At 42.0% G+C, this 12435-nt stretch overlaps 1 protein-coding gene across 4 annotated transcripts in view; it reads right to left on the bottom strand.

Annotated features, from left to right (window-relative positions):
* LOC140915797 (protocadherin alpha-C2) overlaps positions 1-12435 on the bottom strand; it is a 362081-nt gene that overhangs the window by 297958 nt on the left and 51688 nt on the right. Inside the window, exon 1 of one of the 4 annotated variants that reach the window (XM_073356099.1) lies at positions 8301-10864. The exons of the other annotated variants lie outside the window; for them this stretch is intronic. Coding sequence (XP_073212200.1) covers positions 8301-10676 — 2376 coding nt within the window. The 5' untranslated portion in view covers positions 10677-10864. Of the gene's footprint in view, positions 1-8300; positions 10865-12435 lie in introns of those variants that run through there. 4 annotated transcript variants of the gene reach the window in all.

Below are 12435 nucleotides of genomic sequence, written 5' to 3'. Positions count from 1 at the left end.
TCCAGGGCAGATTGGAAGAGGCCCTGGAGGTTTTTCGCCTTCCTCTGTAGCATGGGACACGGGTCACTTGCTGGAGGATTCTCTGCTCCTTGAAGTCTTTAAACCACGATTTGAGGACTTCAAAAGCACAGACAGACATAGGTGAGAGGTTTTTTGCAAGAGTGGTGGGTGAAATTCTGTGGCCTGCGTTGTGCAGGAGGTCAGACTAGATGATCATAATGGTCCCTTCTGACCTAAATATCTATGAATTTATGTATTCCCCAATAACTTCCATTAAAAGAAAAGTGTGTAAAGGTCAACACCAAAATCTGAACAACAAACAGATGCACTACAGAAGTAGTTCAATAGAAGGGAAGCATAAGATAGAGAATGATGGGTAAAATATTACTGTTTATTACGAATATTTATTTTATTTCACCACTCAAACTTTTTACTCTTATGATATACCCCAAAGACAGTTTAACAGAAGTGGGGTATAAGGTTACATTAAGAAATGATCTGATAAGTATACTGTGGTTTTGATTGTTTAAGAAAGCACATTGTTTTGTTTTAAATCTACTCAAAAGAATTCAGGAAAGTATAGCTACTTCTGATGGATTAGAATACAATATATAAAAATGATTATAATGTTCAAAGCGGTGTACCTTATAATCATTTAGATCTTATTGTAACAATTAGCTCTTATTAAGCCTGCCTGAATATATGTTATAGGCTAAATTATGTGGTTAAAGGACACAAGGTCAGTATAGAACTGTCAAGGATCCTCCCCCACTCTGAACTCTAGGGTACAGATGTGGGGACCTGCATGAAAACCTCCTAAGCTTACTTTTACCAGCTTAGGTTAAAACTTCCCCAAGGTACAAATTAATTTTATCCTTTGTCCTTGGAATATCCACTGCCACCACCAAACTCTAACTGGGTTTACTGGGAAACGTAATTTGGACACGTCTTTCCCCCCAAAATCCTCCCAACCCTTGTACCCCACTTCCTGGGAAAGGTTTGGTAAAAATCCTCACCAATTTGCATAGGTGACCACAGACCCAAACCCTTGGATCTGAGAACAATGAAAAAGCATTCAGTTTTCTTACAAGAAGACTTTTAATAGAAATAGAAGTAAATAGAGGTAAAGGAATCACCTCTGTAAAATCAGGATGGTACATACCTTACACGGTAATTAGATTCAAAACATAGAGAATCCCTCTAGGCAAAACCTTAAGTTACAAAAAAGACACACAGACAGAAATAGTCATTCTATTCAGCACAGTTCTTTTCTCAGCCATTTAAAGAAATCATAATCTAACACATACCTAGCTAGATTACTTACTAAAAGTTCTAAGACTCCATTCCTGTTCTATCCCCTGCAAAAGCAGCATATAGACAGACACAGACCCTTTGTTTCTCTCCCTCCTCCCAGCTTTTGAAAGTATCTTGTCTCCTCATTGGTCATCTTGGTCAGGTGCCAGCGAGGTTACCTTTAGCTTCTTAACCCTTTACAGGTGAGAGGATTTTTCCTCTGGCCAGGAGGGATTTTAAAGGGGTTTACTCTTCCCTTTATATTTATGACAAGAACTAAGGAAAACTCTATCCAATATTTTCTGTATACAAGAAACACATTTTAATGAGAGATGGGAGAGTGGCTTAAAGGGAATATATTTGGGACAAAACTATTATGCCTCTGCCAGAGTTGAAAAAGAACAGCTATTCCTTTATCCAAACACACTAGATTTAAAATAATAGACCAAATTATAGATACTAATGGTAGATTTATTACCCTCAAAGGATATTTAAATGGCAGAAGAGTTACAATAAGATCAATTTATGCCCGTAACTCAAATAAAAAACAGTGTTTTAATGAGTAATATAGGATTTTAGACTCTATCCAAGAAGGAGAAATAATTTTATGAGGAAATTATATCTATATATTGAAGCAATGGAAAGATACACTGTCTTTTTAAAGATACATTGTCTTTCTAGGACATTGTCTTTTTAAGCATAGGGACAATGGGATTGAAATATATTTGAAGTCTCATATGAATAAGATTTCTAATCTTTTTTCACCCATATAACCTTTGTTCAGGATAGATTTTGAGTCTGGTTAAATTCTGACCAGAATTGCAGAAGACCATCTTCCTGCAGACTATGCATGCAGACATACATAATATTACATGGTCAAACCATACTCCAGTTGAATTGACATTTAACTTGAGGGACAAAAAGCTCTCTAAGAAAACCTGGAGTTTGAGTTGTCTCCCATGACAAGATCCAGACCAAGTAAATAATTTTAAAATCATATTATTCAATATTTAGAAAATGTGGATGAAGATATCATACATACACATAACGGTAAATGTAAGATATCTGGCACCTATTTAAAACATTAGTGAGAGGTTGATGTATTAATAGGACCCTCTTAAATTCAAAATAGATAGACTAACCTAGACTATAATTGAAACCAGAGAAATAGACCTCCAGTACAAAAAAAATCAAAATCAACAATAACAAAAAACAAAAACAAATAAGCAAAGGGAAAGCAAACTATTGGTCTGAAAATTAAAAGTAATGTCAACTAACTATGTCATCCCAACAGTTAGAAATGCCATGGAGAAATGGTTACCCACCCCAAAGAACTACATGATGCATTTTCAACTTATCGTAAAAATGCACATAATAGATTATCCATTATTAAGAGAAAATGCACTTTAGATAAACAAAATGATACTCCATATTTCAGGTTTTAGATATAGATATGCTTGAACAATCTATCACAGAAGAAGACATCTTAATAGCCATTGATGGTATGAAAATGGTAATGCCCTGACTCAAGATAGGTTAATTATAAAATATTATAAAGCTCTAAAATAAAATTGGATAGGCCTCTCACAGATGCGTGTTACACAATATTCAGAGAGAAAGAAATATAAACCTCTGTGCAGAAGTCATTCCCAAACCTGAATTGGATTTTAACGATACAAATCAATTTATTTACTAAGTTCACGTGTAAGGATTCTGGCTAAGGCACTGTAGAGTACACCACTTCAGGTATCACCAAGCTATATTAATAAAGACCAAACAGGATTTATGAAATGTAGATATACCTAACAAATACAAGATGGGAACTAAAAATACTATATTCAGTCCAGATCCAAAAGAACACTCAGATTCTCCTATCATTAGATGTGAGAAAAAGCCTTTGATGGGGTTGAATTGAATTATTTAAATACAACACTATGCCCCAGGATATGGCTCTGAATTTATGACACAAAGAGAAGCATTATATCACCCCAGCCAATAGTTCTTATAAAATGATGTAGCTCTAATACCTTCTCTTTTCAAAGAGGAATAAGGCAAGGACGTAAAGCATACTAATGAATTTAATATAGACAATAAAGAAAATAGGGCAAAAGTGGAAAATTATTTTAAAAAGGACAAGGAACACATGGCTTTACAAACATCTTCTATATGTTTAAAAATCTGTTACTGGGCATTTCATTTTAAAACTATTGTTGGTTCACTGTGATGGGAAATCTGCTCCACACTGGCCCATAAGGGGTTAATAGAGTCCTAAGGAGGCTGCATAGGGGGCAGATAATTAGAGAGGGGCTGCAAGGAGCAGACAATCAGGGCTGGGCTCTCCCATATAAGGAGGGTTGCAGAGCAGAGCAGCTTCAGTAGCTGCCTGGAGCTTGAGCACAGAAGATCAGGTTCCTAGCAGGAGGAAGGAGTGCCAGCACCCTGGACAGAGCAGTGCTGCCAGAAGGGACCAGGAAAGCTAGAGACAGCTCCTGGCTAGCTGCTAAGACTGGAGGACTGAAGCCCTGAGGTAAGGACAAAGAAGGGTGCTTTACGCTGCAGGGAAGTGGCCCAGGGAAATTAACTGAGGAGTCAGAGGGGATGCAAGTGGCAGCCATCTACAGGGTGCCTGGGCCGGGACCCAGAGTAATGAGTGGGCCCAGGTCTCTTCCACCCCGACTTGCCACTGAGGAAGTGGCTGGACTGAGAGACTGCGATACTGTCCCCCTGAATTAGGGCTCTAAGAGCACTCCCAAATTAATATTCATTGCATGTTAAAGTTCAATACATTGTTTTTGGCAAAATAGCCATTTTCATCTATAACAATATGAAGACTTTCTAAGTGAGGAGGATGAATATGACTGAGAAGGGACAGGCAAGAGGGTCATTGTTAAAGGTGTTAATGTCTTTTACCAAACAACTGAATGTTTGCTAGTTTTCACTCAATTTTTTGCTTTTGGGTAATTTTCTATTTGTGTAAAATTTTGAGTTTGTCTGTTTCAGTTCTCCTACCCAATTGGAATTAGGAAGAGGATGGTGTGACCATTAATGCTGCTGGTACACAATTTAAAAATTCTAAATACAAAGGCTAGATTCTCAAAGGTGCCTAACTTCATCTACCTAAATCCCAGATTGAGATGCCACTCATATTCACAAAACCCTTCCTCAGCAGCTGCCTAACTCTCTAGGTGCCTAAACTCCCTCAGCACCTGCATTTTTGCAGTAAAAATTCCCTAGATGTCTATATTTCTGCCTCTGGGCATATGTGCTTTAGTCTCTCTCTAGGTGGCCAGCCACCTAAATCCTAGAGCAATTCACAAACAGGGAGAAGAAAGGTGTTCCTCTGCCTAACTGGCATGTGGGCTCAATCTGGCATGCTCAGAGGCCATCTACCTCCACAAAAAATGCGGGAGGGGAGAAGAAGACACTCCCTCATAACTTTTAGCTCAGTGATTAAGATACTCACCCAGGATGTAGGAGACCACACGTTCAAGTCCCTCCACTCTGCCTAAGGGGGTGAAGGGATTTGAATATTTATTTGTCACCTCCCAGGTGAGAGTCCTAACCACTGGCCCATGTCCTAGTCTGATGTGGGACTCCCTGAGTATCTCTTGTTGAATCTAGTCCATTTTGGATTAGGTAAATAAATAAATGGTAATTAGGTCAGAAATCACATAAGAATGTCTCTGTACCCGGTGGGTGGAGTATCACCTGGGAGGTTGCAAGACCCAGCATCTAATCCGTCCCCTCTTCTTTCTTCTTTTCTTCCTCCTCTTCCCTCTTCTGCCCTCCCACCACCAGCTTCTTGCAAGAAGTGCCTGAGTGCAGGTGAGGGTTCACAGCTGACAATCCCAAGCAGAGATAGGCATCTCCTTCCAGTCTGGATTTAGGCACTTAACTCCCTGAGAGAGGCAGGGCTTAGGAGACACCTCTCACCTTGATAGCTCCTATTGGCTATGTTAGGCAGCTCCCTTCTCAGTGCTCCCCACTCCCATTCTGAGGCACCTATCCATTCCCATTCATTGTATAGGGAGTCCCCATGCCTAAATCTGGCTTTGTGCATCCCAGCAATTTTCTAGGTACCATGACACTCAGCATCACAATATCTAAGTCCTTTAATGAATCTAGACCCAAGAGGCTACCAGGGACAAGGATTATAGTAGGCAAAATAAAGATATTTGCAATGACGGTAGGGTTATTGACAAATAGGTTTTCTCTTGCAAACTTAATTCAGCCCCCTTGTGCATAAACTATTTTTCCTCAGGAGCCCTCACTCAGTGCATACTGAATGGGTAGCTATTCAATATTACTTTTATCATCATCATTCAATGTGTGGTGCCACGCATTATGTGATACACACCATCCAAACCCCACACTGAATACAGAATTATTAATTTCCTGTTCTGATAGTAGAATATTAATTCTTTACAAACACTACTGAATTTAATTTTACAACACCCCTGTGAGGCAAGGTGGTATTATTATTCCAATTCACACATGAGGAAATGAGGCTCAGTGATGAAAGCCAAAACTGTTGGAAGGATCAACTAATTTTGGTGCCCATCTGAGAAGCCTAGGGCCATATCTTCAGAGAACATAATCATTTTTACAGCACTTTATATGTTTGGAACAAAGCTTCCACTGACTTCAGATATAGTTAGTGCTCGGCACTTCTGCAAATCAGAGCCCAGATGTATCTAGTTGGATATCCAGAAAATGAGGAATATACATTGTCCACTTGCATGCATTTAGATTTATGTAGCTTGCCCAGCATCACATAGGAACTCTGTGGCAGAGACATGGACAGAATCCAGTTCTTTAGGGTGGCATTCAACTGCCTTAACTACAAAACCATCCTTTCTCTTTCTGCAGTTCTCTGCCTCATTCACCATATACCTTCCAGCTTCTGCAACAAATGAGGCTGGGTTCCTACAGAAAATATACTCATTCACTACACAACCTTGATTAATTCCCAGAGAACAGTCTGTCCTATGCATTGAACAACATAGGGGTCCTGTGGAAAACAGTGTGTGTATACAGTTCATGTAATTATATACTGTATCATAATGCATACCCATGATGGGGCCGAGTTAATATTCTTTGGGCAACCTTAATTCTGGCATTTCATAACTTTGAATAACTGACGTTTCAACCTGAATTTTATTTTAACATAGGTCCTTTTAATGTAATTTAAGGTTTTTAAAAAATTAAAAATTTAAATACAAATGTTTCATCATATAAAATCATATTGACCCCTAACATGGGTCACCCACAGGGTTAGGCTCTTTATATCCACAACACAGGCCTCTACCATGTGAACCAACAGAGTAACTGGTGTAGTAGGCTGAGTAGATTTCACAGCTGCTTACTAGATAACCAAGAAATGCTGGGTTCAAGTCCAGGTTCTGAAGGGGAGTGTGTTCTAGTACTTAGACCCTTCTGCCTTTGTCTCCACTCAAGCCTCTCTCTGTCCTCTTCTGTCCCCTCCTCAACTCCTACTCATATATCCTGTCTATTGATATCCCTGTCTCCTGATCATCCATCTTCTGCCCAACTCCTGCCCATTTGTCCCTATCTTACCCCTCCCTCCCTTTCTTCCCCTGGCTCCTGCCTGTGTTCCCCCCTCCTTGCTCATCTTCTATCACCTACAGGGATCCTGCTTTTCCCCTCCTCCCTGCTCCTATCACACTCCCTCCTAGCTAAGGTTGCTACCTCTGAGGTACAGAAAAATGGGACATCTGGGATGATGCTCAGTCCAAAAAACTGGACAGCTGGCAGTGTGGACTAAGCACCCTTACAGATTTCTTGGGAAAGCTACCTCAAAAAGGAGGGGGGGAATTCTGGTAAACCCTGGGCAGGTTGCAACCTTACCCCTAGCTCCTGCCCCCCCCCTTTGTTCCTCCCTCTCAGCCTTCTGCCCCCACCCCCTGCTCCTATCCCCAGCAACTGTCCTAACTCCCATTCCTCCCAGAGGCCCTTAACCTCCACTCAAACACACTCCTGCATTCCTTCCTCCCCTCCTCCTCTTCACCCCTTTGCATTTTAATCAGGGTGTTTCATCCTTCTCCTCCATTCTGCCTGAAAGCACAGGATACACTGTCTCCCTGATCTCAGTTCCTGTGTCCACCACCACAGTGTCCCCCAGCCACCAACAGGAGGAATTATTAGAAAAGGCCTGCTCAGTCCCTGCATGCCTGGGATGGAGCATGGGTAATTACTCTGTGGGGAAGCACATGTGTACTCCAGTTGGCATGTAAAATCTGAAAGGGCATAAAGCATGCTCAGTGCATATGGACTCTTCAGAGAATTTAGCTGCCAAATTCCAACAAGTCTCTATTGAGCATGTGCTACTTGAGATTGTTCAAGAAATTAAAACTTCACTAAATTATGGTGAATTTTCATGGAGCTAGCCAAAGGGAAATCCCAGATACAAATTTCAAGTCCCTGCATCAAAGAATAGAAGTGTAAGAGCTGCTTAAAAAAACACATGTACGAACTTTTTTTAACATAGACAAAATATACCTAATTGTCAGAAATAGATCAAAACTTTTGGCTGAAATATTTTAAAAAAAGAAAAAAATGTGTGATGCAGATATTCACCATGATAAATTTCACTCTGAACTATTTAAATTTAGGAAAATATTAAGTGAATGAAAAGAAATATGCCAGGCAACCTTAACTATAGGCATGACTACTACATGTATCACCTATAACACACTAAACAAAAATAACTAGTTTCACTTGCCTTCAGAGAAGGATTACACTATTATGTGAAGAACAAGAATGTCCAAAGTTATAATACTGAACATTAAAACAGAGATTTGGGGAGTTATAATGCCCTGGATTTATTTCCAGGATTATTTTGAAGACAATTAAAGCCACTGATTAAAAATTTCAAAAAAACTTTATGTAAATGAACATAGTTTGCAGGGGAATACCAAGGGAAAATAATAGGACATAATCACAGAAAAATATAAACAAGGCATATATATCACACAACAAAAACTCACCATTTCATTCTCATTAGGTGTGAACTCGGATTCTATCTTCTTCTCCCAGTTCTCGGCAAAGTGAGGGACGTTGGGGCTGAAAACCATCAGGTCATTCTTGGCGGTGCCTTCCCCGACACACAGGTTCCGGCTCTGGCGCTGCGAATAAGACCAACTCCCCACTTCGCTCGAGCACACCACGGTGGCTTTCCCAGGACCGCACATCACTTCCGGACCCGGGTGGCATCTCAGGCCAACGTACACGACAATCACCAGCACAAATAGCCCGGACACCGAGCAAATGGCGATCGTTAAAGACACGTTCATGTCGACCAAGGGCCCTTCGCTCCCGACCCTTTGCCTCGAGTCCCATTTCACAGCCTGCGGACTTTCCACCAGGGACAGGCTGACCGTGGCTGTCGCTGACAGCGCCGGCTCCCCATGGTCCTTCACCAGGATCACGAGTCTCTGGCTGGGGCCGTCCGCCTCCTCCAAGGCCCGCGTGGTGCTGATCTCCCCGCTGTACACACCCACCCGGAAAGGCCCCGCAGCCCCGGCCTCCTGCACTTCGTAGCGAAGCCACGCGTTGTAGCCGGAATCCGCATCCACCGCTCGGACCTTGCCCACCACGTGCCCTGCGCCGGCCGACAGCGGAACCAGCTCGGGCCCTGGCGACCCGCGGCCGGAGCCAGGCGGGGACAATGCCGGCGCGTTGTCATTTTCATCCAGGACGAAGAGCTGCACAGTCACGTTCCCGCACAAGGAGGGGAACCCGGCGTCCCTCGCGCTCACCTGGAACTGCAGCACTTGCAGCTCCTCGTAGTCAAAGGGCTGCAGCCCATAGATGTGCCCGCTCTCCGAGTGCACCGAGATGTAGCTGGACACGGGCTGCTGCTCTCCCACACTGCGCTCCACCACCGAGTAGCTCACAAAGGCGTTTTCCCGCACGTCCGGGTCCGACGCCGACACGCTCAAGAGATGGGCCCCGGGACGGTTGTTTTCCTTCACAAACACCGTGTACACGGGCTGAGGGAAAGCAGGAGCGTTATCGTTCACATCCGCGATCGGCACCAAAATGCTGCTGCTGGCCGAGAGAGACGGGGCCCCTTCGTCTCTGGCTGTCACCAGGATCTTATATTCAGACACTCGCTCCCGATCCACGGCCTCCGCCAGCACCAGCGAGTGATAATTCTTAAAGGTGGAGACGAGCTGAAAGGGCAGGTCCGGGGGGATGGAGCAGGTGACTTTGCCGTTGTCTCCCGAGTCCCGGTCGGAGACGCTAATAAGAGCCACCACTGTCCCCGGGGGAGCGTCCTCCGGCACCGGCAGGGAAAGGGAAGTCACGGCCAGCTCAGGGACGTTGTCGTTCACGTCTAACACTTCCACCAAAACTTTGCTGTGTCCCACCAATGGTGCGTGTCCTTTATCAATAGCTTCCACTTGAATTTCATAGGTGTTCTGAGTTTCAAAATCCATATTTCCTTTCACTCTTATTTCGCCAGTGCTAATATCTAGGCTAAACATGTCTTTTATTTTGATAGACATGCGGTTATTAAATGAATAGAAAACGTCTTTATTGATTCCCTCATCCAAATCTGTGGCGTTGAGTTTGATAACTAACGTCCCATTGGCAGCATTTTCATATAAACTCACTTCATAAACAGACTGATTAAACACAGGCGCGTTGTCATTGGCATCCAGCACAGTGACCACCAGCTGAACTGAACCTGTCAGCTCCGGTTTGCCCGCGTCAGTGGCTGTGAGTAATAAACGATGCTCAGGGGTTTCCTCTCTGTCCAGAGCTTTCTTTAAAACAAGCACTAAAGATTTACTTTGATCATTTTTTCTTTGCACATCTAGAATGAAATGTTCACTTGGCCTGAGTTTATAGGTTAGCAGCGAGTTTGTTCCAATATCTGCGTCAGACGCGCCCTCTAGTGGGAAACTCGAGTCTGGGAGTCTGGATTCTGCAATAATGAAATTATCTTCATTTACCGAAAAAACAGGAGCATTGTCATTTATATCCTGTATCTCCACTTCCACGTGAAATATCCTCAGGGGTTTGTCCACTATCACCTCCAGGTCAATGGCGCACATGGGGCTCAGGCCACACACCTCTTCCCTGTCTACTGGCGACTTAACAAACAAAACGCCGCTCTGCAAATTTACCTCAAAATAGTCTCCCCTGCCTTTGGAGACCATCCGGAACATCCGAGACACCAGCTCCGACACCTCCAGCCCCAGGTCCTGGGCCAGGCGGCCCACAAAGGTGGCGTGTTTGGATTCCTCCGGCAGGGAATAACGGACCTGGCCGCTGCCCACCTCCCAGGCCGTGTGTAGCAGAACCAGCCGCAGCAGCTGCCCGGTTCCCAGGGAGTCTCGCCGGAGAACCGCCATCGCGGACGTAGGATGCTTCTTCTTTGTAAAATGTTACTGCTTTATGTCTCTCAAATGTAGAAAATTATTTTAAATATGTGCCAAAATATCATAATTTAATGCTTTAAATCCAGTCCCTTTTCCTCCAGTATTATTTCGTCATCTTCTTGAGCTTTATTCAAACTGCTCTAAATCAGGCTGGCGCTGTGTTTTTCCCTATTGAAGGAAATTCCTTTTTAGGTAGACAGCGACACTTTGTGACTGAAGTTATAAATGCAATACCATACTATTTTTCTTCATAGTTGTTCGTCAATATTTTTATTCTCTGTCCACATGGGCACTGGTTACCCTTGTGTCTCAGTCTTCAAACGCAGTTCTTGCATAAGGTGATCTTATCTGATATTATGGAAAATTGTATTCAAGTAAAATATGTATATATGAAGACATTAAATAGCTTTTTAAAATAAGGGGGTCTAGAAACAGCTGGGGTTTGTTTGATTGACTGACTGACTTGATATTTTAGGTGATAATGTGAGAACATATGATGTGCGATTTAAAAGTTTCCATTTCTTAATAAATGCACCTAGGAAATTAATAAATTTTTATTGGAATATGTTTTCTATCTTATAAAACTCTAACTTTCGGAAAACGTAGAAAATACAATCTCGTTATCAAGTTATAGTGAGCTCACTAGACATATGTAAAGATAATACATAACTAGGTGTAATCATCTAATTTATGTAAAGGTAGAAGAGAATTTTTTAGCAATGGGGTCAACGAAAGGGACAGGAAAAATGGCCTCAGAGTTTCTCTAAGGACGGCAATAATATGGAGCTCTGTAGCCAAGTCAAGTGTTTCACTGCGGCTCTGAATGATAAGATATCTCTTCAGTTACAAATTATAATCTATATGAATAGGGTAGTATCCCTTAAAATAGTTTTTGAACCCTCTAGAGGTGCTTACTGTGTTTTATATTTTGATAAACTGCTAGAAAACAGCCAGAGAAGCAGTATGTATGTCGTTAGGAGTTACATGTTTATGTATTTAGTACATACTTTTATTTGAGCTTTAACTGTGCCCTTGTGGTTTGTTCTTACTAGTTTTGTTGTACAAAGAACAAAAGTCACAACATAAATCATGTGAGATGAACAGCAGGAGGCCTTAGGAGAGGAGAAAGAAGTAGTTTGAATTGTAGTTACCTGCTTTAATATCTCATATATTGCTTTTCTTCTGTTGTCTCCTCTGGCTGGTTTATCTGTTTTCCGTTACTTTGTGCTTTTAAAAGTTGCTCTGCAAAATGTTTACGCAACATTTCCATTTCTAACTTTCTGTAAGTGATCGCATCAACAGATATTGAAGTGCATGCAAACTTAAAATTAGTTATACAGAAAACCACACACACTCATCACACACATAGTACAATTAAGGGAGGTTATTTTCACATTCGGATACCTAGATTCTGAATCTGTATTGAGTCAGTCATCTCCCTCAACAAATGACATATGTGTATGTGATGGTGTGATGTAGTAAAGGGATTTTTATCATCAACAATTTGAGATGATCTCATGACTCCCCAGTTGCAGAATAATTTCATCAGCTGTGACTGAGTGCGCAGAAAAGTGAAGTGGTCACAGAGAAATTTATTTATCACATAGTTCTGCATTTTATCGTATATATATCACCATAATATCTGTGGCTTGTGTGTTCCTATTTAAATATATTACCTGAATTCAGACTCCAAAGTTCTGCGGCCATTAACTTAATTAACTTTTTTTTACCA

Source organism: Lepidochelys kempii, chromosome 8, assembly GCF_965140285.1.
Source record: "Lepidochelys kempii isolate rLepKem1 chromosome 8, rLepKem1.hap1, whole genome shotgun sequence".
NCBI classification, from domain to species: Eukaryota; Metazoa; Chordata; order Testudines; family Cheloniidae; genus Lepidochelys; species Lepidochelys kempii.
This window is presented reverse-complemented; position numbering and strand designations above follow the sequence as displayed.